The sequence below is a fragment of the Leopardus geoffroyi genome, chromosome C2 (genome assembly GCF_018350155.1).
Source record: "Leopardus geoffroyi isolate Oge1 chromosome C2, O.geoffroyi_Oge1_pat1.0, whole genome shotgun sequence".
NCBI classification, from domain to species: Eukaryota; Metazoa; Chordata; class Mammalia; order Carnivora; family Felidae; genus Leopardus; species Leopardus geoffroyi.
In genome coordinates, this window is record NC_059333.1 from 150,984,489 (window position 1) to 151,012,094 (window position 27,606).

Below are 27,606 nucleotides of genomic sequence, written 5' to 3' on the forward strand. Positions count from 1 at the left end.
GAATGTCTCAGTGGGATTTTTAGCCATTAGGTGACATCTATATGTCCCCACCCACTCCCCCACGCCACCCCCAACCTCTGCCAGCTCCTGCTGCCCTGAAGCCCTTCAGTGAGGTCTACTATTTAGAAATGGTGGGTTGTTGTCTTTGTTGTTGTTTTAAATGAAAATGGCGACGGGCTTAAATTTCCTCTCTGGATTGTTGCAGTGCGAAACAGAGCCTGCAGCAGGGAAGCAAAGATCAGAAACCACAGATCTTCAAAACTACAAACTCACTGGCTTTGGGGAAAGGCTTTGGGCTTCGCAGGAAATAGAATTAAGGGTTTGAACCAGTATAGGTTTGAACCTAGATTTTGAGTGGCACCCCCCTCCAACTACCTGGGTTACACTAGGATTCTCCTAGGCTGGGAGGGATCTGGCGCCATCAGAGAGGAGGTGACACTTGAGCACAGCCTTCTTAAAGAATAGGTAGGGATTTTCCCAGTCAGAGGGAGGCATTCCAGGGGATTGAATATGATGTGGGAAGACACAGAGTTGAGAAAGGTCTTAGCTTTAATGGCTTGTGACCCACAAAGGGTAAATGGGACCCTACCAGGAGCTGTGGTCCAGAATTCCCATCTGGTACAGCCCAGCTCTGACAATGCCTGAAACGGGCTTTCTAACCACATTGTAGATCTATCATTTCAGCATTAGCCAAGATGTTTATTTTCCCCTGCAATCAAAGACAGAGTGGAGGCCAGTAGAGCAGAATCCTAACTCCTTCGAGTCAAGAAGGACTGACTTATTATTCTTTTGTCATCAGACAGTTCAACAATCAACGGGCACCAAGCTGACATTTGGCCGAGTGACATCAGCAGAGCTGTTGAACCTCAGATAGTCAGCATTTCAATAGCCCGTGGTCACTAGGAAGAATTGCTACTGGGCACAGCAAAAGCAAAAACAGTGTCATTCAAAGACAAAAAAGAACTTCAACTCTGCCAGACTGAGGAGAGCAAACCCATTCATCACCAGGATGGTCCTACAAAGACCCAAATTACAAATGGGGTGGAAATGCTCATTCACAGTCTGTTCCCGGTAGAGCATTCACGACACATGGTCTACATTTATCAGGGCAAAGAATGCTTGTCCAGCCTTCCCCTTTTAAAGACTGGCCCGTCCTCAAAGACGGAAATCTTTTTCTGACTTCTGAGTGCGTTTGTCATGAAATGAATAAAACAGAAGGGAAGAATAAACCAGGAAAGACAGGCTTGAAAGTGCCAAGTTATTGTCATTACCAGAAAACAGGGAGGGCGTGTTGAAGACGGAAGTGCAACAAAAAATCCTGCCCCGACTGACTGCAAATCGCTCTTTTAGCTTCCATTAAGTAATGGCCATATTGCTCAATGAATGAGGACAGCAATTACGTGCCTTCTCATCCTGTCATCCTAACACCTCATGGCTGTGGCACACCCTGGCTCTGGGCCAGCATCACTTTTTCATGTGATCACACAGCACACGGAGAAGAAGGTGGCTCTCGCGGTCCTCAGGCCACAAGGCTCTCAGGTCGGTCGGTCTCGCAGACCTTCCTGAGCAAGCACAGACTGAGAACTTGGCAAACTGGATGGGGAAGTGCCAAGGGCATGCTCTCCAAATTGCTCTGCTCAGAGCAGAGTACAGCCTCTCCTGGACTCACGCGAGATCTTAAGAGATGGCAGATGTACGGATGTTTGGTGCCCTTTTCCTGTGCAGGTAGACTTCCTGGAGGTCCTTAGGTTGCTGGGCTTGTGAACGGCTGAGCCTGCCTGGCTGGAGGGCTTTGGGGGCTATAAACTGGAGGGACGCAGAACGGGATAGAGGAGAGGCTGTTACACCTGCCTCACCGTGCCACGTGGCTCTTGCCTCTACTAGCAGAGATTTAACTTGGGTCCGCTTCAGAGAGCCACAAGGACACTTGATTGGAAATCCCCACACCTCAAGGCTGCCTCCTGGGTTGTTTCTGGGCAAAAATACCCTGATGTCCTGTAGAAGCTCAGTTGAAATGGCTGGCTAGGAAGTAGACATTCCCTCCCTGGGCTGGGGGTGGGGCGGGGGGGAAGAGCAAGGAAGGCAAGACTGACCGAAAGCTTTTCTCTGAAGGGTTGGAGGGACACTCATCCCAGGCAAACCAATAGATTGGGGCTCTCAGGATGACCTCCCCACCTCTGCCCTGCTTTCAGCTGCCCTTCAAGCCCTGGGTCATGTCTCGAGAGTTAGCACTGTCCCTGACAGGGCAGGGGTGGGGACTACCTGGAAGGGGAATTTGAGTCATGAGAAATGTACTGGGTGTTCTAGTTCGTGGGTGGTCTCCAAACCTTTTTGGCTACATATGCCATGAGTAAAAACTGTTTGATGATGCGTGCTCGAAAGATGTAGTTTCATTTATAAATTATTTACATGTACTGTCATCTATCATGTATTTAATATTGGTGAACTTGCTTCCAGATAAAAAATAAGTATAAATAGAAGTTCTAATATTTTCTTTCACCTGTCCGCAGTTGACCACATTCTATACCTTGTGTGTTATCTGTACCCCACCTTGGACTACTACGTTTTTTGAGTGCTTATTATTTTTTATTTTTTATTTTTTGAGAGAGAGAGAGACAGAGAGGGAAAGAGTGCAATTGGGGAAGGGTCAGAGAGAGAGGGGGGACAGAGGATCCCAAGCAAACTCTGTGCTCACAGTAGAGAGCCCGACCTGGGGCTCGAGCTCCTGAACCTCGAGACCACGACCTGAGCTGAAGTCAGACACTTAACTGACTGAGTCACCCAGGCGCCCTGAGAAGCGCTACCTTAAAGCTCTCATCTTTATCAAACCTGATAACTTTGATATAAAACATACTTTTCCATATTGTAGGGCTTGATTCTACCAACCTGGATCCTTCTAAACAACTTCTTTGAGGTTTCCGGTGTTTGAAGTGGATATTAAAGTTTTCTAGCCCTTTGAACACTCTTTAAAATGCAGCTCCATTTACCTGCACTTTATCATAATTGGAACTCAATTGCAGAGACAGAAGGCTCGCACAGCCAACTGTTCTGTAGAATGCAAATTGTGCATGGGAAATACTTCCCCTGGGAGAAAATGGAGTGGCTGTTGTGAGAGAGGTTATTTTTACAAGAACACACCAAATGTCTCCCGTGCTTTAGTGTTTTATCGAAAATCTCAATGAAAGAGAACCCTTTGTGAGAGATCAATACACACACGCACATGCACACGCACACACGCGAGAGTGAGAGCAAGAGAGCGATGCTATGTTTTAGGGCGCGTGATGGAAACCTAACAGAAGTTGCCTACATCAATTGTGAAATGTCAAAAACAAACAGCCCAATAGTTTGCTACTGGCACGTGATTTTCTCTTTGACAGCCACTCACCTTCACTTCTTCCCCAGCAGGATTCATCTAAGGTGATAAAACTCATCTTTCAGGTAGCGTATCCATTAGCCATTCCTGTGTCATAAGCTACTGCCAGATTCAGTGGTTTATTCTTGCTCGTCTGTCTAAAGGTTGGTGGGGTGGCTCTGCTGATCTTGGCTGGGTTCAGCCCAGCTTGGCTGCAGGCTGTAAGTTGGTTGGGTCTGGCCCTGTTCCTTGGACCTGTGACACGTTCTCATAGTGAGGGGCAAAAGGTAAGTGGACAAACCCACCTCCATAAATGTATTTCAAGCCCCTTATGCAGCTCTCACCATAACATCTTATTGGCCAAAGCAAGTCATGTGGCCAAGTCCAAACCAAGGGTTGGAGACTCCAATGCTATGATCTGAATGTGCCTCCCCGCCCCCCCCCATTCATATGTTGAAACCTAACCCCTAAGGTGATGGTACAAGGAGGTGGGGCTTTTGGGAGGTGATTAGGTCATGAGGGGTCCGCCCTCCCAATTGGGACTGGTGTACTTTTAAAGGAGGCCCCAGAGAGATTCCTCGCCTGTTTCCACCATGGGAGGACGCCGTGGGAAGATGGCAGTCCGCCACAGCTTCCGGCAGCACCTGGCCATGCTGGCACCCTGGTCTTGGATTTCCAGCCTCTGGAACGGTGAGAAATACATTCCTGTTGTTTATGAGCTGCTGGGTCTCCGGTATTTCATCACAGAGCCCCAGTGGACTGAGAGAGGTATGTTCCACCGACCATAAGGCACGTCACGTGGTCAAGCCCAATGTCAAGGGTGGTGCCCTCCTCTCAGTTAGGGTGTAAAAGGCGTGCATATTTGTAGAACGAGGGTCTTTGCTACTATCAGTAGGAAAAGTGAGGCATAGCATTTTGTACAAGTCACGGTGCTCGTGTGTGAAGGATTTTCTTATCCCGAGAGAAGGAGGACACAAGCACTGAGTACCTAGAGTACTCCAAGATTCTACTGAGTTTTCTCCCATGTTATTTCATTGAACCTTTTAACACCACTAGAACCCATTTCACATATAAGGTGACAGGCCAAGGAGCTAGGACGTGGACAGTCTAGGAGTGGAGCCTAGTTTTTTCTGGCCGCCTTCACGTGCCTTGACTATTGGGTCACATTTTTGTTGTTGTGGCAAATCAAGCACTGACTTCTTAGGGGGAAATATTTTTATTACACTGTTCTAATACCCCAGAAGCAAGAAGTGCTGTACTTTTTCTGGGAGCCCAGCTGCCCATCACTCTTGATATTCAAATTGTTGGCTCAAATGGATTCTCTTGAAAACCTGCACTGATGATGCCGATTGGTTGCTCAACACAGGCTTTGGGGACTTCTACGGGCTAGAGAGGCGGACTGTTCCCATCACTTGAGTGTGACTGGCCTCTCTTGACTGTCTTGCTATCCTATCCTGCAGGGCTGGGGCCGTGGGGAGGAAGGATGGAGAAATCAGGAACTCCAGCCAGGACACGCTGCCTGAAGAGAATTTCAGGTGGGTCGACGATGTTGTTCTCCCCCATCTGAAATGCCCTGTTGACCTAAATGTTAGCTTGTTTGTCACCAATGCTTAGCAAACACCGATGTGCCAGGCACATTCACGGGAGTGTGGAGAAAGGTAGACCGAGCGCTAGAGATGACCGGGTGAATCCTATGGATCTGTGTCTTAACAGGTGATTCTGGTGCCACTCAAGTTGGAGTATTACTGTGTTAGGCCACCAGATAGAGAAGGCTGGTGGCTTCTATTAGAATTACTATTCATTCATTCATTCATTTCAGGTGAGAGGAGGGTTCCTACTCTTCTTCGGGGATGGCAGGGGCCAGGGTCTGGGGAGGCCAGTCTCAGAGAAGCAACAGTTGCCACCGATCCCGTGTAAGACTCTGGGAGAGTCGCGGTCCTGCTTCCTGCTTGGCTATGCAGTCCCTGCAGGGATGGGCAGGGGCCTCCCCGATGATGTCCAGGCTTACCTGCAGGGTCTAAGGGTTCTCAGCCTGGGCACTATGGACATTTGGCGCTGGATAATTCTTGGTTGTGGGTGGTTATGCATTTACCAGCATCCCCGGCCACTCTCCACTGTATGCCAAGAGCAGCACCCCCCCCCCCCCCCCGCCCGCTCTGCCCCGCCAAGTTATGACAATCAAAAAGGTCTCCTGAGGGATTAAATCACACCACTCCCCTCCCGTCTCCTGCTTTGAGACTGCTGGGCTTATGCTGGGAAATTCCGTTCTCACGATAACGAGCAATGGAAAAGCCAGTGGTGTAACTGGAAGGAACGTGGGGTGTGAGGCTAGCAGCCTTGAATCTCGGCCCCTCCGATGACTGGCCACGGACTTCTTTCCCTGCCTCCTCTCCACTCCCAGTCTTCCCCAACCCCCAAAAACCACACCCCCACACACATTATTTTCATAAATGACTTTTACTTCTTTATCATTTCTCTTGACAGTAATTCTTGGCGATGTGCATATAACATGAAGGCAAGCATAACTTTCAGAAGTCATCAAAGATATGGTCTTATTGTCCTCGTTTTCTTAAACCATTAAAATATTTTCATTTATAAAAATTAATCTAAATATAAATATTGACACTGAAGATCAAAATCACTTGATGACAAAATAATTCTTCCGAAACTATAACATATGCTTATGGTTTTTAATAGTAAATTAAATCTTTGCACTTATTTGGCACAAGGAAACCTTTATAAAATTTCAAATGCCATAGAGCAGGCTTCTTCTTTTTTTTCTTTTTGTTTTTTTTTTTTTGTTTGTTTTTGTTTTTTGCAAGGCTTACACAGTACACATTTTTGTCAAAGAAAACTGAATATTAACACTGGAACACACCAATAGTTGCTTTTCATGCCTCTTAAAGGAAACATTCGATTTGGAACTCAGATCTTTTGTTGTTGTTCTTGTGTTTTTAAAATTTGTATTTGTCTGCTTTGAGTCATACCAACAGAACAAAAAGCCAAGATTTACTGTGTTTCAAAGAAGTCACTTCTGTTGGATAGCACACACACAGGATCAGCAAAGGGTATCACCGGAAGATAGGTAGATCGCATCAGGAATGGATCGGAACACACATTTCAGCAGCAAATCAGGTCTGGCAATGTGTGTAGCAGCAAAAGAAGGTAGAAGTTGAAACCAACGCAGGGTGAGGCTTTGGGGAGGCATTCCGATGACACTTGGCTTAGAGGTGTGACTTTGGCAAACTAATCTCTCTGGCCCCCTCAGTTTCCAAATCTGAAAAGTGGGGATACCTACTGAAGAGGGTTGCTCCAAGGATGAAAATGAGAAGAAACTGCCTTCCTCAAAGCAGTCACTTAAAACACTTCGGTCAAACTATCCCCTTGCCCCCCATCGTTTGCTTTCTTCCTAAGATTCAGAATGTCTCAGGGACAAATTTTAACAAAGGCTGTAAATGCTCAGTTCATTGAGCGGAATTCTGCTCCACTGGCTTTTACAAGCACACTCTACACGGTCATGCCTTCGAGACCGCAAACGTGGAGCACGTGTCGGCTCGTGTGTCTGTTAAACTCACAGTTTGTCCTTGCTTTTTTCATGCCTGTGAGCTTTCCAAGGCTATTCTTTAACCATTTTTTTTCCTTTAAGGTCATTCTACTACTTTTGCCGAATTATCTACTGGGAAATAAATTCTGGAGGACATTTTCTCATGTGGTTAGAATCCATTTAGACGCGGCCATCACTAAGCTGCATCACGTGGATTCCAGACAGCGCCCCAAAGTTAAGCCAATGGTGAGCTTTCTCAAGCTCCTCTCCCCTTCACAGTGGGGAAACTGTCAGTGAGTCCAAGGAGAAACCCTAAATTCTCCATGAGACCTCGATTCAGAAAGACCTGGGCCTGGTGTGGGTGAGTCAGAACTTTCCATTCCGTGGTGTGTGATTGCAAAGCGATGGAAATGACTGGGCCACTGGTTATGGTCGTGTGGTGTGGGGAGAGGGGTAGCTAGGAGCTTCCCAGGAAGGAGGCGGCTGAAGGGAGACCTGCATCCTTGCTGGGTGCGCGCTCCCCAGATGGGACGGTCCGGATGTTCACTGCGGGGACATCTGCACATTTTTCCTTAGCATTTGTGGGACAAACGTGGTTTTGAGAGATTAGTAAGAACTGGTGATGAATTAAATGATAATCTCCATCTCCCTTCTTTCCACCCCCCCCCCCCCCCCCCCAGCTCCCAACGGTTCTCCTTTGGACAAATAACTATTGACGTATACTTTCAGTTGAATCAAAGGGATTAAAAAAAAGAGAGATCTTAAAGACAACACACAGTAGCGAAGCGAACACGGAAAAGATGCGTCTTTTGAACAGGGAGCTCTGTTGTTGGAAGCCAGCGTCTCGGTTTTCTGTCTTGGATTCCCCTGGGAGCCTAAGGCAGCGAGTGGGCAAGACCGCAGTGCTCAAGTCTGGGGCTGCTTTCTGGGTGAGGTATCAGGACAGCCCTGTGCAGTGGTGCACCATGGCCCCCCCAGGCCCCCTCCTCGGGTGGAAATCGGTACAGTATTGGATGGCTGTTGGGTCAAGGCACTGTCGTGTACGGCCGGAGGCAGTGGGTCACTGGCAGTGGAGCTCCGTGGCACTAATACATCACAGCAGACGCCAGACTGGGCTCCTACGGCGAGACAATGAGCGCATGGCCATCAGCCACTTGGCAAGAGCGAGAAAAGGCAATTAAAAGTGTCTCCTGCTTTTTTCCTTTTTTTTTTCTTTTTAAATAGGCTTCGCACCCAACATGGAGCCCAGTGCAGGGCTTGAACTCAAGACCCTGAGATCAAGACCTGAGCTGAGATGAAGAGCTGGATGCTTAGCCGACTGAGCCACCCAGCTGCCCCTGTTTTCTATATCATAAAAAATGTTTGTGCTCGTTGGCTGGCAATATTTAATTATTTAAAAGATGATACTTTAAAAAAAGTTTATTTTGGAGAGAAAGAGGGGCGCACCTGCATGCACATGAGCAGGCGAGGAGCAGAGAGAGAGAGGGAGAGAAGGAGAATGCTAAGCAGGCTCGAAGCCACGGACTATGAGATCATGACCTGAACCAAAACTGAGTCGGACACTCAACCGACTGAGCCACTCAGGCATCCCAAAAGTGATGCATTTTTTACTTGTACTTTTTAAAAAAGTGTTTATTTATTTTTGAGAGAGAGAGAGAGAGAGAGAGAGAGCACAAGCAGGGGAGGGGCACAGAGACAGACAGAGGGTCCGAAGCAGGCTCCCAGCTGGCAGCAGAGAGCCCAAAGTGGGGCTTGAACTCACAAACTCATGAGATCATGACCTGAGCCTAAGTCGGATGCCCAAGCTCCTGAGCCACCCAGGTGCCCCTACCTGTACTTTTTAATCTGTCTGAAATTTATTTGGCATGTGGAATACAGCAGTTATTTAATTTGATTCCCTTCCCATTACCACCCCCATGGCCAATTTCCTATGTTCAGAGTCTCTTGTGGTTTGCTTCCCTCTCTTCTCTTCCCACCCCCACTTCCTTAAGTTCATTTGTTTTGTTTCTTAAATTCCACGTATGAGTGACATCATACAGTATTTGTCTTTCTCTGATTGACTTGTTTCGCTTAGCAGAATACATTCTAGCTCCATCCACATTGTTGCAAATGGCGAGATTTCATTCTTTTCGATGGCTGAGTCATCTTCCATTGTGTATATAAACCACACCTTCTTTATCCATTCATCAGTTGATGACATTTGGGCTCTTTCCCTAGTTTGGCTGTTGTTGATATGAGGAACCTCCATACTATTCTCCAGAGTGGCTGCACCAGTTTGCATTCCCACCAACAGTGCAAGAGGGTTCCCCTTTCTCTACATCCTTGCCAACACCTGTTGTTTCTTGTGTTGTTAATGTGAGCCATTCTGACAGGTGTGAGGTGGTATCTCATCGTGGTTTTGATTTGTATTTCCCTGATGATGAGTGATGTTGAGCATCTTTTCATGTGTCTGTTGGCCATCTGGATGTCTTCTTTGGAGAAGTGTCTCTTCATGTCTTCTGCTCATTTCTTCACTGGGTTATTTGTTTTTCGGGTGTTGAGTTTGGTAAGTTCTTTATAGATTTTGGATACCAACCCTTTATCAGATCTGTCATTTGCAACTCTCTTCTCCCATTCCATACACTGCCTTTTAGTTTTGTTGTTTCCTTCGCTGTGCAGAAGTTTTTATTTTTATAAAGTCCCAGTAGTTCATGTTTGCTTTGGTTTCCCTTGCCTTTGGCAATGTGTCTAGTAAGAAGTTGCTGCGGCCGAGGTCAAAGAGGTGGCTGCCTCTCTTCTCCTCTAGGATTTTGATGGTTTCTTGTCTCACACTTAGGTCTTTCATCCATTTTGGATTTATTTTTGTGTATGGATTTATTTTTGTGTATGTAAGAAAGTGGTCCTGTTTCATTCTTCTGCATGATGTTGCCCAGTTTTCCCAACACCATTTGTTGAAGAGACTGTCCTTTTTTTCTATTGGATATTCTTTCCTGCTTTGTTGAAGATTCGTTGGCCCTATAGTTGTGGGTCCACTTTTGGGTTTTTGATTCCATTCCGCTGATCTATGTGTCTGTTTTTGTGCTTGTACCATATTGTCTTGATGATTACAGCTTTGTAATATGGCTTGAAATCCACAATTGTGATGCCTCCAGTTTTGTTTTCTTTTTCAGGATTACTTTGGCTATTTGGGGTCTTTTGTGGTTCCATACAAATTTTAAGATTGTTTGTTCTAGCTCTGTGAAAAATGCTGCTAGTATTTTGATAGGGAATGCATCAAATGTGTAGATTGCTTTGGGTAGTATAGATGTTGATTTATTTATTTTTAAAAGAACATTTATTTGTTTATTGTTTATTTATTTTTGAGAGCGGGGAGGGGCGGGGGGGGGGGAGACAGAAAAGCAGCATCCCCGCTAACAGCCTCATGCGAGGCCCGAACTCACGAACTGTGAGATCATAACCTGAACCAACGTCGAACACTTCACCAACTGAGCCTCTCAGGCAGCCGGGGGAGTACAGACGTTTGAACAATGTTTGTCCTTCCAGTCCATAAGCATGCAACGCTTTTCCATTTCTTTGTTGCCCTCTTCAATTTCTTTCATAAGTGTCTTATAGTTTTCAGCGTACAGATCCTTTACCTCTGCAGTTAGGTTTATTCCTGGGCATCTTATTGTTTTTGGTGCAATTGCAAAAGGTAGTTCCTAATACTCTAAAACAAATCAAAAACACATTCTCAGATATGCCTGTACCTCTCCTGAGCCTTCTTTTCCACTGACCATTTCTTATAGCTTTTAATTTGTTTTGAAATCTAGCAGGAGGGGCGCCTGGGTGGCTCAGTCGGTTGAGCGTCCGACTTCGGCTCAGGTCATGACCTCACGGTTCGTCAGTTCAAGCCCCGCGTCAGGCTCTGTGCTGACGGCTCAGGGCCTGGAGCCTGCTTCGGATTCGGTCTCTGTCTCTGGCTCTCTCTGATCCTCCCTTGCTCACATTCTGTCTCTCTCTCAAAAATAAATAAAGATTAAAAAAAATCTAGCAGGAAAATCACTTTAATTTTGCAAAAATGCTTTTGTCTATTCTTTCTGAGTCATTCTTTCAGGAACTTTAGTTCGAAAGAAAGTCCCACTGAGAGCTTTATGAGAATTGGATTAAACTACAGATTAATTTGGGAAGAAATGACTTTTCTTGTTGAACTACTGATGTAACTGAGTAATCAATACCTCAGTATTAAAGGTATCCTTGCATCTCTGTAAAAGTTACTGCTGCAGTTAACTCGCTGATGCGTTAGGTAGTAAGCTGCGTGTGTGTACATGTGAAGAAGGTTAGCTGTTGTGCGGGGTGTGTGTGCACGCGCGTGTGTGTGAGCAGGCACGAAACACGTGCGCACACGTACGTGTAGCTTCACAACACGAATCTTTCAGTTTTCAAGTTTTTTTTAAGTGTTCCGGAGTACTTTATATTGCCTGGAATTAATTTCTGCTTAAAACATCTATCCCTGAGGGGCGTCTGGGTGGCTCGGTTGGTTAAACCTCCCGCTCTTGATCTTGGCTCAAGTCATGACCTCACTTTGGTTCACGGGATGGAGCCCTGAGTCCAGTTCTGTGCTGACAGCATGGAGCCTACTTGGGATTCTCTCTCTCCCCTTCCCTCTGCTCCTCCCTTGCTTGCGATCTCTCAAAATTAATAAACTTAAAAAAAATTTATCAGCAAAACTATTTGTCCAGTCTTTTTTTTTTTTTTTTTAAATATGTTTGTTTATTTTGAGAGACAGAGAGAGAGTGAGCAAGGGAGGGGCAGAGAGAGAGGGAGAGAGAGAATTCTAAGCTCTCTTGGAATGCAGGGCTTACTCCCATGAACTGTGAGAGTATGACCGGAGCCAAAATCAAGAGTCAGATGCTCAACTGACTGAGCCACCCAGGTGGCCCCAGGCCATCTTTTCTTTAAGTTTTACTAAGTTTTAAGTCAGTTCTTATTAATATTCTGATGTAATTCTTATTTTATTAGAATTAAGCCTCTAAAATTCATTACTATATATTTACATCGCATGGTATGTTTAAATTAAAAATTTACATCTGGGGGCGCCTGGGTGGCGCAGTCGGTTAAGCGTCCAACTTCAGCCAGGTCACGATCTCGCGGTCTGGGAGTTCGAGCCCCGCGTCGGGCTCTGGGCTGATGGCTCAGAGCCTGGAGCCTGTTTCCGATTCTGTGTCTCCCTCTCTCTCTGCCCCTCCCCTGTTCATGCTCTGTCTCTCTCTTTCCCAAAAATAAACAAACATTGGAAAAAAAAAATTAAAAAAAAAATTAAAAAAAAAATAAAAATTTACATCTGTTAGAGTCTCTTATTTTTATTTATTTATTTATTTTCTTGATTTGGCTTACAAAACACTCTGCTTTTTATTTTTTCGAAGAATAAGCTCTTGAACTTATGATCATTTCTATAGTTTTCTGGCTTGCATTCATTGGTTTCTGCCTTTATCTCTGATGTCTGGAACGCATCGTGTATGTGGGTGTACGTGCTTTCTAACTTCCAAGGAGAGTTTCTGTGTATTTTAAGTTTTGTTCCAATTGGCTACGTTTGCTCTGTCACTTCTGGTAGTCTAGGCACATGTGGCTCTTTAGATTAATTAAAATGAGATTTAAAAACTCAGTTCCTTCAAGGCAGTAGCCACATTTCAAGGGCCCAGCAGCCCCGTGTGGCTGGCGGTTGCCATATTGTGCACCACACAGAGCACATATCCATCATTTTGGAGAGCTCTGCATGACAGCACGGCTGGAGAGTCTCTCTTTTTGCAACTTGTTTTTAATGTTTATTTCTTTTTGAGAGACACAGAGAGAGAGAGAGAGAGAGACAGCATGAGCAGGGGAGGGGCAGAGAGAGAAGGAGACACAGAATCCGAAGCAGGCTCCAAGCTCCGAGCTGTCAGCACAGAGCCTGACGCACGGCTCGAACCCATGAACTTCAAGATCATGACCCGAGCTGAAGTAGGACGCTTCACTGACTGAGCCATCTGGACGCCCCCTGTTGAAGATTATTTCTGGCACTGGAGTCACAGAAGTTTGTTTTATGCTTCCCACTTTTTGTCGCTTTTTGTAACCTCAATAGGTTTTTTTCGTAGCTGGTGGAAAATCAACTTTTATAAAGGGTCCGTTGATGCTTGGAAACAAAGTGAATCTTCTGTGAAGTGTAAAGGAAGAGAAATGCCTTAACTAAAGCTTATTAATTATACTATTCACATGCTCTCATTTGTACTTAATTTTTAAAAAAAATGTTTATTTTTTTTATTTATTTTTTTCAACGTTTATTTATTTTTGGGACAGAGAGAGACAGAGCATGAACGGGGGAGGGGCAGAGAGAGAGGGAGACACAGAATCGGAAACAGGCTCCAGGCTCTGAGCCATCAGCCCAGAGCCCGACGCGGGGCTCGAACTCACGGACCGCGAGATCGTGACCTGGCTGAAGTCGGACGCTTAACCGACTGCGCCACCCAGGCGCCCCAAAAAAATGTTTATTTTTGAGAGACAGAGAGAGAGAGCACACACGTGTGCACAGAGGAGGGGCACAGAGAAAGGGAGACAGAGGATGCAAAGCAGGCTCCGAGCTGTCAGCACAGAGCCTGACACGGGGCTTGAACTCACAAACCGTGAGATCATGACCTGAGCTGAAACCAAGAGTCAGACGCTTAACTGACTGAGCCACCCAGGCACCCCGATTTTTTTAAATCAAAATTAAAACATCCTCCTTCCCCGTTTTCTCCAAATGTTTTTCTCTTGGATTCTACTTTGTTTGAAAGTGATATTGCTGTTTTTTGTTTGCATTTGTTTAGGAAATATTGCCCATTCTTTCATTTTTAACCTTGCTGTATTATCTAAAGGTAACTTATTCTTCAAAATAATCTGAGGTGAACTTAGGTGATGTAACATTAACCATTTTATTATTTTATTTTATTTTATTTTAATTTTATTTTATTTTATTATGTTGAGGGAGAGATAGAGCATGAGCAGGGGAGAAGGGCAAAGAGGAAGGGAGAGAGAGAGAGAGAGAGAGAGAGAGAGAGAATCTTAAGCAGGCTCCCCTCTCAGTGTGGGGCCTGATCTCACTACCCTGAGATCGTCACCTGAGCCGACATTAAGAGTAGGACTCTCGGGGCGCCTGGGTGGCTCAGTCAGTTGAGCGTCTGGCTTTGGCTCAGGTCATGATCTCACGGGTTGTGAGTTCGAGCCCCGTGTCGGGCTCTGTGCTGACAGCTCAGAGCCTGGAGCCTGCTTCCGATTCTGTGTCTCCCTCTCTCTCTGCCCCAACCCCACTCATGCGCTGTCTCTCTCTGTCTCAAAAATAAATAAAACATTAAAAAAAAAAAAAAAGAGTTGGACTCTCAACAGACTGAGCCACCCACACGCCCCAACATTAACCATTTTAAAGTGAACAGTCCAGTGGCATTTAGTACATTCACCATGTTGTGTAGCCATTGTTTGAAAACCTCCTGTCCCTCTAAAGTAAAACCTCTTATCCACCGAGTGGCTTCTTCCGATGGCCCCTCCCTACAGCCCTTGGCACCCCCTGATCTGTGTTCTATCTCTATGAAAGGTAATTTATTTGTAACTCTCTTATTTATAACAGATTCCTTCCCTGACCCTAATGGTCTGCCCTTTTAAGTGCGTAATGCATCTTTTTCACTCTTTGAAGTAACGCTCTGACGGCCAGGAGCAAAGTAACTGGACTTTAAAAGGTCGAGGGTAACGGCTGAGCAGTGAAGAAAAGCTAGCGGGCAGCGCTGTTGCCATGGGGTGCCTAAGAGACGCAGTAATCCGGAACCCCAAAGGGCACGCCCCCCCATTACATCATTACCTGGTGCTCCGCACTCAGAGCACAGGGACGGTGGGGGGGGGGGGGGAGGAAGGGGAAGGGAAGGAGGGGCGAGGCATAAAAGACAACAGAATAAACTGGCCCTTGCTCTAATCCTGTCACTCAGACATCATCTGCCCTCAGCATATTGGTACCACTGAGGCAGGTTAGCTGGATTATCACTTCCCGTATCAACAGCACCAAGCCTTTGCCCAAATCTGAAGCATGTGTTGGTGTTCAGGCAAACAGTCCGTTAGCCCTCTTTACGCGATCGCCTCTTTACGTGCCAATGATGTCCTGTCCCTCCCTTTGCATTTAGGGGCAGCTGCTGGCTTTTCTCAGGAGCACAACAAGTAATTCAGGGCTAATAAGAGATTTAAGGAAGAGTGAATTTGGATCAAAAACAGGAGAAAGACTCTGGCACCTCAACCAGACCTTAACGTTCCCATGTACGTATTTTTACTTCTCTCGGATCAAACCCCACAAGAAGCTGGATGTAGGGCTGAGAGGACGTATCCACATATCAAAGAGGTGAGCGGTACCGGGCACGGTGCTCATCACTTCTCACTGCACCCCCGCCCCCGCCCGTCTCCCCAGCCCACGGACCATGAAACCATCCACGGAGGATGCTTCCTGGGGCTCTGACGGGGGAGCTGCAGACAGAACGGCTATAGACTGGAGGCACCATCGGCAGTGGAAGCGATGGGCACTGAGACAGGGCTGACTTACCATCAAATCCTTGGTGGTGCTTTTCCTTTCATTAGTCCTGTTTGTCAAGGAGCCTTGGAGAAGGAAGTTGCGGTTAAATGTTTTAATGGTGGTCACTGAAGATGCCTCAATGTTTTCGGCTAAAAGGAAACACATGGAAGTAAGTGGTACCCAGGAGCGGGGCCGAGTGTTGAGGAAGAAAGGCCAGGTGTCCCCATCACCCAGATTTTTGCTCTAGACTTGGCATCTCATTGCAGTCCACAGGTCTGACTGCAGAATCTCTAAATTTTGTGTCTATGTTTATGATATGCACCAAATGAACTCAAGAATTGTTAGCGGCTTTCCAGGAAGAGGTAGCTTGGAGATAATTGAACATAGTTCACAAATCCTTATTTGCAATTCTGGACTATAAAAGGCTCTAAAGACAAAATCTGTATAACTTTGGGGCCAAAACTGTCTGATGGGAAACCCTGACTTAAACTGACATGTGGCCATTTAAAATCCTGGTCCATCCCACCCAGTGTGAACATTCTCGAGCTTTGCTGAGAGGATTTAATGTGTTTATCAGAGGCTTCCCCAGACACCAGAGGGAGGGGACTGTTAGGAAATATACAGTACGTATACCGTCTTAGCTTTCTGATGTCCAACACGTCCTAAAACATATATTTATCCAAGGGTTTCAGATAAGGGACCGTGGATCTGTAATAAATTGTAATTGTATAGGGTCTCATGGAATATAAAGTAGGCATTCAATAAATGTTTGTTGAAGAAAAGATCGGTGGAACCAAGACTCAAACATCTATCTTCTGTCTGTCTGTTCTTCTACTTTGTAGATCTAAATTTCTGGTTTGGCATCATCGTAAGCGGCTCCTAAATCCAGGGAAAGTGTTCAAGATGCCCAGTGGATGAGGATGTCACCCCGGCATTGCTGGACTCCCTTCTGGGTGGGGCGCTGTGTTAGATGCCTTCGGTGCCCTGCCCACGTTTCCCTGACATCACCACACATTCTGTCATTCAGCACATTCCGGAAGCATGTGACCACAAGCACCGTCACTCCCTTGGCTCATGCATGGGGTGGGGCAGAAGTACCAGGGAATTAATGCCTCCCCACCCCCACCGGAAACTTCAGGGGCTGAGGGCTGACAGCTGATATCCTCATCTTCCGGTTCTTTGGGCAGGAAACTCTGAGGTGCAGTCAATACTGTCTCCCAGGAAGTCCCCAGCAGGATTCAGCCTCATTTGCCCAGAGAAGTAAGCTATGAACTAAATTGCACTGTACCGGGGTGCCTGGGTGGCTCAGTCTGACTCCTGATTTCAGCTCCGGTCATGATCTCGCGGTTCATGAGTTCGAGCCCTGCATCGGGCTCTGTGCTGACAGTGCGGAGGCTGCTTGGGGATCCTCTCTCCTCCTCTCTCTCTCTCTCTCTGCCCTTTCCCCACTTGCACACACACACACTCTCTCTAAATTAATAAATAAACATTAAAAAAAGACATTGGACTGTACTGATTTAATTTCCTTCCCTGAATCATTTCTCTCTTTCCCTACCACGATTTCTTGCAATCATGTTCCAAATCACATCCTTGTCCTTGGATCTGCTTCTTGGGGGGATTCAAGTCAAGACAGATTCTCCACAAGAGCACTTCTAGGTAAGAACTCCCCGTTAGGTCTGGTTCTCAAACTCAGATCACCAAGTCACTCAAAGTCAGGCTTAATTCTTTGATAGCTGTGCTACTGTTTTCCTTTAAACACACCTTTCACTGGTGGGGCAGGCAGTTTCCTCCTCTGCTGCCTTGATGTGTCTATGGTTTGTACCTACAAACAGAACACAGCAATCAATACGCCTTTGCAAAGCCAAAGATACATTATCTTCCAAATTTTCCAGGTGGTGCAATATTCCAACAGAGGGAGTGAGGGACAAACGCACCTGGTTCCTTTGCTTCTGATCGCGTCTTCTCGTGAGGCGGACACACGGTGCTATGTTTAATCCTGCAATGGTCAGGGCTGAAATCCGGCTCTCAATATCAGAAATCTTAATGCAACAGAAAGACAGAATTGGTAGGCGAAAAAGCACAGGAGGGGAGAATCTTTGTTAAAAGTGTCAGGAACCTCGGGGCATCTGGGTGGCTCAGTCGGTTAAGCGTTGGACTTCGGCTCAGGTCTCGATCTCACAGTTTGTGGGTTCGAGCCCCGCGTCGGGCTCTGTGCTGACAGCTCAGAGCCTGGAGCCTGCTTCCTTATCTGTGTCTCCCTCTCTCTCTGCCCCTCCCATTCGCCCTCTGTCTCTCTCTCTCTCTCAAAAATAAAAAAATTCGGGGCGCCTGGGTGGCTCCGTCGGTTAAGCGTCCGACTTCGGCTCAGGTCACGATCTCGCGGTCGTGAGTTCGAGCCCCGCGTCGGGCTCTGGGCTGATGGCTCAGAGCCTGGAGCCTGCTTCCTTTTCTGTGTCTCCCTCTCTCTCTGCCCCTCCCATTCGCCCTCTCTCTCAAAAATAATAAAAAAATTTAAAAAAGTGTTAGGAATCTATAAAGATTAAATCTGCCTTTATGTATACTCATTTACTCAACTTGCTTTTTTTTAAGATTTTATTTTTTAAGTAACCTTTACACACAACGTGGGGCTCGAACTCACAACCCTGAGATCAAGAATCCTGTGCTCTACTGACTGAGCCAGCCAGGTGCCCCTCATTCATTCAACTTCTACGAGGCCCTTCTCTATCTAGTGCCATATTAAAAAAAACAGCATAGGTTTTTCTTTGTAAATTTACATGTCTAGCTTGGTAGCTCCAGACTGTATCAACACCCTTGTCAGAGTATTTCTGGGGATAAATGGAAGCCTGGGGCATGATGGGAACCGTGGCCCAGGGCCTCCTGGCTCAGCCCGGGGGCGGAGGGTGTGAAAGGTGGTCAGGGAAGGCTTCTATAGCAGGCAACACTTGATGTGAACTTTGAAAGGCAGGTATGATTTAGAGGCCCTTCCGTCTCCCATGACTCCATGAACCAAAACCACAGAGCACCGGCTCCTTAGGAGGGAGGTCCAACAGCCCCTGGTTCAAGACCGTTTCTTGCACTAAAAGGACAAGTGCCTTGAGAAACTCCCTCTTCTCCCTGGGCGTCAGTTTCCTCGACTATAACATCAGAAGGTCAGAATTTTTTTCCCCAGCAGAGTCTTAAGGCAGATGCAGGGAGCAGGAGCCTACTCAGGGCCCAGAAAGAAGCCTGATCCATCAGGTCCCCAGGGTTGAAGAAGACAACAGTCCCTGCTCCCGGAAAAGAGCATTAGTATGTGCTGCCATCATGCGAAGCGCTTTAAATTTTTTTTTTTTTTTCAACGTTTATTTTTATTTTTGGGACAGAGAGAGACAGAGCATGAACGGGGGAGGGGCAGAGAGAGAGGGAGACACAGAATCGGAAACAGGCTCCAGGCTCTGAGCCATCATCAGCCCAGAGCCCGACGCGGGGCTCGAACTCACGGACCGCGAGATCGTGACCTGGCTGAAGTCGGACGCTTAACCGACTGCGCCACCCAGGCGCCCCAGCGCTTTAAATATCCGAACTCGTTCACGCTTCGCTCACGGACTCATTCGTGAACCTGTGACGCAGGTACCGTGCTTTGAAAGATGGGGAGACCGTGGCTCCGAGGGTAAGTAATACGGCCAACGTTTCACAGCTGGTCTGGGGCAGAGCTCCGGATTCATGCCAACGCTCATGCTCTTGCCACACCGCCACGTTCTCAGAGGATGTGCCGTGGGGGACACAGGAAGAGGCCGGAGCGGGCCGGTGGAGGGGCGGCAGGAGGCAGGGGTCCCAGCCGTCTTGCTGCTCTCCCCACGCAGCCTGTTACCGGGGTGTCAGGCAGGAAACCTGAAAGGCGGCTGCAGCCAGTGTGTGTGGGCTCTGCTCTGAGGTCCCCCCTCCCTCCCCTATCCCTGCACTCCCTTGAGCTGTTCCCGACACATCTGTCCTTTAAGGGCAGACTACAGGGAGTGTGAGGCTTCCTGCTCTGACAGCGGCCCGCGGTTGGGTTCCCGGATCGAGACAAGGTCCATAAAACCGAAGGCAGGGCTGATGCCCTCCTCTGCCAATGAAGGGCACTGATGCGAGTGTCTGCGTGTCCGAAGGCAGCACCGACACGTTTCTCAGGAAGCCACACGGCGCAGGCTGGTGAAGAACGTGGCCGTGAGGTCAGAGAGGTTAAAACCCTGGCTCCATCACCTGCTAGTTATTTGACCTTGGGCAAGTGGGATAACCTTTCTGAGCCTCAGTCTCCCTAGAAATGAAAGGGGACACATCACGGAGCCCCTCGTGGAGTTGCTGGAAGGATTCATTACAATAATGAGGTCAAGCGCCAAGTACAACTTTTGGCACAAAGAAAGGCTCGCTGAACACTAGGTATTATTGATAACGTTACTGTAATGTTTAAAAACGTGGAAAAACCAGGCACATTCAAACACAGAGAAAATGGTAGTTTGGACTCCAGGATTTTCTCCCATAAAACACGGCTCTTACAATTGAAGACCGGAGAAATCTAGAAGCAGGAATAACTAATTATCCAATATAACCCTCCCAGACACCCGCAAATAATATTACTTCTGGCTAAACCATTCAAGAAGTTATTTGCTGCAGAGTGTACCCCAGAAAAGAAAAGATTTGATCCCACTTTCTGTAGCCTTTACGGCAAACGGATTAAAGGTTGGATGGCACTTATGGGAAATGATTTGTATTTGGGGAGAGACGCTCTTCAGTCATTCTTGCTGATAATGAATAGTTGACGGGGCCGCGTCCAAAGAGACCACACCTATAGCACACAGTGTTAACGCACCCACAGGGTGGAGAATGGGCGCGCTCACACTCTCAAGAGTGCTTCCCGCTGTCAGTGGCGGTTGTGATTTTTGACTCTCTAAAACAAAAATCCCGGTTGAAAAAATAATTACCGTGCAAGACTGTCATCTTCTCTCTCCATAGGTGGTTTCTACTGACCCCAGTTTTCCTAGGATACAGTTTAGGGATGCAAGGTGTCCATCCGTGAACCAGGGGTTTGTACTGAGCTTTCACTGCACATCTTACCAGCACGTCTCAAGGACCCCACTTTGAGCATCAGCGACTTAGTCCACAATCAATTCTGATCCAGAGTCAGAGGCCACGGGGATATCCGTGCAAGCTTCAAACAAGTGTCTTCACAAGCTAATATCACAATGATACTATCTGTCTTACAAATAATATCATTTCAGTTCTGAAAAGGCCATATCTAAATCATCAAAATACTAGTGTGAGAAATCTTTCTTTCTTTCTTTCTTTCTTCTTTTTTGTTTTTCTTCCTTTCTTTCTCTTTCTTTCTTCTTTTTTGTTTTTCTTCCTTTCTCTTTCTCTTTTCTTTTTCTTTCTTTCTTTCTTCCTTTCTTTCTTCTTTTTTGTTTTTCTTCCTTTCTCTTTCTTTCTTATTTTTTGTTTTTCTTCCTTTCTCTTTCTCTTCTTTCTTTCTTCTTTTTTGTTTTTCTTCCTCTTTCTCTTTCTCTCTTTCTTTCTTTCTTTTGTTTTTCTTCCTTTCTCTTTCTCTTCTTTCTTTCTTTCTTTCTTTCTTTCTTTCTTTCTTTCCTTATTTCTTTCATAAAGAAATCTACATTTTCAGTTTCATTCAGCTATTCACCCCAGTTTTATTCAAAGTGCTAAAGCCGTGTCAGATGTCAGGCACTGAAGTTATCGTGTTAAGCTAGACAGCTATAGTCATGTCCTCATGGGGCTCTTAGTGTATAGAGGGGAAAAGGGCATCAAGTAAGTCATCAACAGTGTGATACAGGTTAGGGGAGGGTGGTTTTGAGATGCAATGGGAACCTATATAGCAAGGAGATCTGCCTGTGGGTCAGAGAATTTGTCAAAGAGGAAGGCGACATAGGTTTAAAGAAAATTCTGATATATCATCAAGGCTATAATTTTTTAGAAGGAGGGTTTGGTGGAATCCACCCGAAAGGACCATGCGAGTGTGCTAGGGCGCTGATACAAAGGCTTTGCAGTAATTCTTGTGGAAGATGGGGTGCTCTCCCCTCGTCCACGGTGGTCCTCCATCTGGGCGGGAGGGGGTTCTTACCTGGAGCTCAGCGTGGTGAACCTGGGCTGCAGCCGTGGCCACCTGGTCCTCCAGATCCGCCAGTTCGGTCTCGTCGGTGCCACTGTGGATGCAGCGGGCGGCATCCTCCAGTTCACTCAGCTGGCCTTCGAGTCCATACACGGTGCCTGCCGCCAGGTACACCTGCAGAGGGGGTGCAGCCTTGAGCTCAGGATTTGGAACCAGGACTGGTGGGGTCCCTCACGGGCGCCCAGGTGATTCAGGCTCAGCACTGGGGGAAAAGCCAGGGAATGCCCCCATCTATAAACCTTCTTCACGCATGAGGTCTTACCACCCCCTCACCGTCAACTGCACCTCCCCTGCCTCAACTTTCCGGCAAGAAAAAGCAACTTATAAGTTTTGAAAATCTGATAAAATACTCCAAAGTACATGGCGTCAGCTACGTAAGTTGCAAATTTGTCCGGTGATTCAAACAACCAGAATACCAAGACAGAAGAAGCAAAGAACGGCTCGTGATGTGATTTTTCCAATAAAAATTTTGTTGGAGGAAAAATAAGACGAAAACAGAGAAGGAGGCAAACCATAAGAGACTCTTAAACATGGAGAACAAACTGAGGTTGCTGGAGGGGTGTTGGGGAGGTGGGCTAAATGGATGATGGGCATTAAGGAGGACACTTGTTGGGATGAGCACTGGGTGTTATATGTGAGCGATGAATCACTAAATTCTACTCCTGAAGCCATTAGTACACTGTATGTTAACTAACTTGAATTTAAATAAAAATTAAAAAAAAATTAAAATTAAGAATTTTTTTTTTGCTTGGCATTTAGTAATTGAGAAAAATTCAGAAAACATAAAAGACATGAAATTAATTTAAAACAACAATTTAAAACATTTTGAATGAATTATCTCTGATTGATTACCTACAGCTTGCCTGGAGCAGGTGAAGGGCATTAAAAGGGACCTGAAGTTCATAGCAGGAAAAGAGTTTATTTCTTAGAAAAAAGCGCGATGTTAAAACAAACCTGTCCACTCTATTCATCTGTCAAGGAAGACAGTTTTTTGAGAGCTACTGAAAATTAAAGAGAAAGTCAGACAAAGGGAGTGATGTGAGGAAAAATTAAAGGGAAAAAAACGTTGACTCAGGAGTTAATACAGCGATTGCCGTAAAAGTGGGCAAACAGAAGGTAGGATTGTTGGAATCATTCAGACCACGGGAAGAGTGAAACAAATCCCTTCTGCCTACAGAATAACGTGGATGAAATGACCAGCAACACCGGACCTCTTTGATCTAAAGAAGCTAATTACTTACGAGGGGTTTTTTGAAATGTAATCAACATCCACAAAGCTCTAAGCATGTGATTGCAGCAATTTGGAGTTGATTTGAATGAAAACACACGGTGGTCACACAAGCTCTTTTAACTTGAGTTAAATAAAGCAGAGTTGGGATAAGCCAAGAGCTTGTGCACACAGGACAAGCAAGCGTTTTGCACTGAGCCACACCGAGTGTTGGTGAGTTGGGGAAAGAACACTGAGAACCCCGTCAATTCCTCAGCCCGATTCCTGCATCTCCATCAAAACTGGTAATTTTAGGGGCGCCTGGGTGGCTCAGTTGGTTAAGCATCTGACTTCGGCTCAGGTCGTGATCTCAGAGTTGATGAGTTCCAGCCCCTGTCGGGCTCTGTGCTGACAACTCGGAGCCCGGAGCCTGCTTCGGATTCTGTGTCTCCTTCTCTCTGCCCCTCTCCCACTCATGTTCTGTCTTTATCTCAAAACTACATAAACATTAAACATTTTTTAAAATAATAATAAAAAAAACCTTGGCAATTCTACACGACATTTCAGAGTGCAGCAAAGGCAGGTGCAGGTCTGATGAATGAGCACTGGTGCCACACCAGGCACAATGGGCTTGGCTGGGGGGCTTCCGGCACTGACTGGGGGAGCGGATGTCCGTCATGTTAAGCGATTCGTCAGTCGCATGGTGGGCCACGAATCAAACGTCTGTTGACAATTGCCATATTTCAGTTTGCCCTTAGTTGTGCATTTCTTGGTCATACGTGAGTATCGGAGAACTTGTGTTTCTAAAAGATCCTCACAGTTTAATAGAAGACATTTATTCTTTGCCTTGAAAACAAGATACACTCCTTTATTATTTGTCACACGAAGGAAATGATGAATATTTCAAAGCTATTTGAGTGTAGAAAACCTTAAAAATTAGTCTCTCAAAAATTCTGAAGTTAAAAATTTCTCTTCAGAGGGAAAGAAAATTGGGAGAGAGAAAGAGAGGGAGGAAGAGACAAGGAGAGAGGATAAAAGGTAAATGTATTTTGATAAGATAATTTTATTTTTTAAATTTTTATTTAATTTTAAAAAATATTTACTTTTATTTAATTAAAAAATATATAATTTTGAGAGGGACAGAGCGAGCAGGGGAGGGGCAGAGAGAGAGGGAGACAGAGGATCTGAAGCTGGCTCTGGGCTGACAGCAGAGAGGCTGACATGGGGCTCGAACTCATGACCTGAGCTTTAGCTTCTAGCTTTAGCTTAACCGACTGAGCTGCCCAGGCACCCCTTGATAAGGCAATTTTATTTTATTATTATTAAAAATTTTTTTTTAAGTTTTATTTATTTGAGAGAGACAGAGACAGTGTGAGCGAAGGAGGGGTGGAGAGAGAGAGGGAGAGAGAGAATCCCAAGCAGGCTCCTCACTGTCAGTGCAGAGCCCGGACCCATGAAACCATGAGATCATGACCTGGGCTGAAACAGAGAGTCTGACGCCCAACAGCCACCCAGGCGCCCCTGGATAATTTTAAATATAAACTTACAGTGTTGCACGATGAAACAAAATTTGGAATTATTATTTAAATGAGACCAATAATTTGAGTGAGTGTGACAATGGGGTTAAACACAACTCGACATGACTTGGGTCTCAAGAGCCTGGATTTTTCCAGAAACATACAAAACTCAACATCATCACACCCTACAGCTGTATCATCTCAACGGTCTCTTGTTTTGTCTTCAGCATGGTCATCCGCTAACGTTCTTTGTTTTCTCTGCCAAATCAAAGCAATATGAAATAGCTCCAAGCCTCCGAGCTCCCGTATGAAATAGCTCAGTAAGGCCAGAATGTTCGTCTTTTACTCTGTGTTCCCTGAAAGCCTGCTCTCCTGGCACGAGGGGGAAGGGAAGGTTCTGTGGTTTGGCACCGATGCGGGCTGAGCGGGAACTCACCGCCAAGGTGATGGAGCCGAAAGGGCCCGTGATGGTGATGATGGTGACGACACACATTTATGGAGCCAGGCGCTGAGCCAAGGGTTTGATGTGACATTTCTTTACTGCTCATGGCAGTCCCTGAGGTGGGTGCTATTACAGTCACGGTGTGAAAGAGGAGAACACTGGGTCCTGGAGTTCCGGTGACTTCCCCAGGCCTCGCAGCTGGGAAATGGTACAGCTGGGATTTGAGCTCCTGGGGGCTGATGCCCATTCCCTTGCCTTTATTCACCCTGTCCTATGGTGGCCTGATACTTAATCTTGCTTGCCATGTTATGTTATGACTTCTTACATTTTGAACTCTGACCTGCAAGTCCTAGAGTTACTGTGGTTATAGATCAACATGACTTTGGCTCTGTTGCTGGGGCTAAAATAACAAACGTTAACATTCTATAGCAGTGGAAATGTTATTCTAATCTTAAAAAAAAAAAACCAAACCAACAAAAAAACAACCCATTTGAAAACCATGACCCTGGAATTGCTGGCTGATTAAAGGCCCACTTTTGGCGAGAACCAAGGCTCCCATGTTTGTGCAATCTGTGTCTTCTCCAAGCTCCAGCCACTGATGCCCATGACCCCATGGACTGGCTCCTGGTTCAAAACGCCCTTCTCAAAGTGGGTCAGGGGACGAGAACAGGTGTTTCATGAAGGAGGGACTTGACCTAACTTTGGTCTCAAGAGGCCTTGTGGTCAAAGCCTGTAGGATGAAGAGAATGAAACATATTTCTTTGCTGCAGGACTTCTTGGAGTCTTTAACGTGCTAATCCGTATCTCAACGATCCTAGAAAGACACTATACGGATTGATCGAACTGATTTGGTCTTATCGCATCTCGTCAGACTTACCTTCCATGAAACACATTCTAGAGAACTAAGGCTAGACAGGAACCGATAGCAATTCTTTGCTTGCTCTCGAGGGCAGAGGAGCACCTGATGAGCCAGGACCATCTCCAGGGCCACAACCTCTCCGGTGCTGTAGGGGTACCCGAGAGCCTCGAGGAGGAGGACCGACAACACCCTCTGCCCGGTCCCGGATTCCGTGGCAGAGCTGGGGCCCCTCAAGGGGAAGTCCCCCGGTGTCTCCAGCCACTACCTACGCGACGGATTTGGTGTTGCCAAAAGTTACGGGGTAGTGCGAAAAGGGAAGTTGGGACTGTCCCTCTACTGCCTCTGTGCTGGGAATTACGGGGTGCCCCAGGCTGTCTGGGAGTTCCTCAAATGGTGGCAGTGGAGGGGTGAGGCAGCTGACTCATCCCTCCTATTCATAACCCTGCATAGATCCACAAGATGGCCTCTGTGGGTCCCTACTGCTCACACCACAGGTCTGAGAATGGTCATGCCCGTTCTCCTGTGGACTCCTAGATCCATTTTCCACTCTTCTCTGCCCCACTCTGTTCTCAGGCTGCCCTGTGTGGACCTCATCACCCAGGCCCCCTTGTGGGGAGACACCAGCAGGAGATCAAAGGCAGGAGGAGAAAGAAGTTAGTCTCCCTTCCCCTGCTCCCTCTCTGTGTGGGCTTCTTGGTGACAGCTCCCACTAGGGGGCGATCCCCCAGGCTCCAGCTCTCCCTGGAATCCCCTGCCCAGGGGTGGTGACCGCTTGCCCGCCTCCCCGCCTCCCCGCCGACAGCTACTCCCTGGGGGCTGCAGCATCCCTGGACCTTACCCACACTTCAGATTGTAGTCCCTTCCCGAAACTTGCCTTTCCCAGCCAAGTCCCTGCAGGTACCATGGAACCCTACAACCCACAGCTGTCAGCGAGAGCTTCAAACACAAGAGACGCAGGCACGCAATCCAAGGGACTGAGCTCCCCGTCGTGCACAGGGGAGGCTGGGATTGGCCCGAGGATCCCCCTGCCTGCAAGGGAGCCAAGAGCTGATTTCACAGTGCCCAGCCAGGCAGCAGGTGAGAAGTGTCAACACAGAGAGACTAAGGGAATTCTGAAGTCCCCAAGCCCTACTCTAATTAAGTGGATTAACAAGGCACCTTGTGAAAACAGGAGATTCGCCGTGTGAACATTTTTTTGTTATCGGAGGCAGCTCTGAAACCTTCAGAAGTATTTTTGAAGGTGAAACATTCTCGAGCCAATGTTCTCTTTCATTTCTGAGTCCCCGGGCTGGTCTGCGGTGGCCAATGTTCAGAAGGTGACAAGAGGTGTCCCCGTTGCTATTTCTGACAGTCCCCATCCCTGAGCACAAAGGAGCCAGGCAGCGAGAAAACGAGGAACGTGGGAGCCGCTCTTTAGAACACAGACAAAAGCCCCAGTTTAATTAAATCACTGCACCCAGAGGCTGGTTTAAGAATCTCCCTGCCCTTCTGCTGCTCCGCTGAATTCCATCCTGGAAACCGCAGAGCCAGACCCGCCCAGGGCTGTGATCTCTGTCTCTAAAGAGATAAAGAAAACAGCCATCCCTTCTCTGACTCAAAACCCAGAGAATTCAAAGGAACAGCTATGGAGTTTCTTCTGAGGTGCAGTTTGGAGAGCTGGACGGGGGGAAGGGAGCAGGAGGAAGAGGCAGTTAACTCTTGGGGACCAGGAGAGGCATCTCCCAGGACCGCGCAGGGGTGAAGTAAACTACAGACGCTGGGCAGGGGTGAGGTGCACTACAGACGGCGGCCTGCAACGCAGTCCCTGCTGGGGTTTGGGACCTCTTACATCGGCGGCTAAGTGGATGTGTTTTGAACTGAAAGTGTTAAGGAACCCCAGGAAAGGAGACACAGCGTGTAATAAAAGGACGTTACAAAATGAAACCCCCCACGATATCTCCCTTGGGGGGCAAAAAGGGCAGGCTGTCTTCGCTTTAAGTGTGTGCCACGGGAACCCACGGTTGTCATTCAAATCTGAACATTTCACGCACT

The 27,606-nt window shown here is 46.8% G+C and overlaps 1 protein-coding gene and 1 long non-coding RNA gene across 6 annotated transcripts in view; one reads left to right on the forward strand and one right to left on the reverse strand.

Moving 5' to 3' along the window:
• Nucleotides 1–5,790: 5,790 nt before the first annotated feature.
• Nucleotides 5,791–27,606, reverse strand: part of LOC123575777 (myosin VIIA and Rab interacting protein) — a 372,974-nt gene continuing 351,158 nt past the window's right edge. For 3 of the 5 annotated variants that reach the window (XM_045436470.1, XM_045436473.1, XM_045436469.1), the window contains 5 exons: nucleotides 21,503–21,664; nucleotides 17,346–17,450; nucleotides 17,173–17,233; nucleotides 15,442–15,560; nucleotides 5,791–8,014 (listed from right to left, as the gene is read on the reverse strand). In XM_045436470.1, the coding sequence (XP_045292426.1) occupies nucleotides 7,982–8,014; nucleotides 15,442–15,560; nucleotides 17,173–17,233; nucleotides 17,346–17,450; nucleotides 21,503–21,664 (480 nt within the window). In that variant the 3' untranslated portion in view covers nucleotides 5,791–7,981. Of the gene's footprint in view, nucleotides 8,015–10,536; nucleotides 10,580–14,228; nucleotides 15,077–15,441; nucleotides 15,561–17,172; nucleotides 17,234–17,345; nucleotides 17,451–21,502; nucleotides 21,665–27,606 lie in introns of those variants that run through there. The other 2 variants (XM_045436472.1, XM_045436471.1) reach the window with 2 other exon arrangements.
• Nucleotides 14,550–16,785, forward strand: LOC123575778. The gene is made up of 3 exons (XR_006700993.1): nucleotides 14,550–14,654; nucleotides 15,032–15,580; nucleotides 16,254–16,785. It is a non-coding gene; the product is annotated as an uncharacterized LOC123575778 (long non-coding RNA).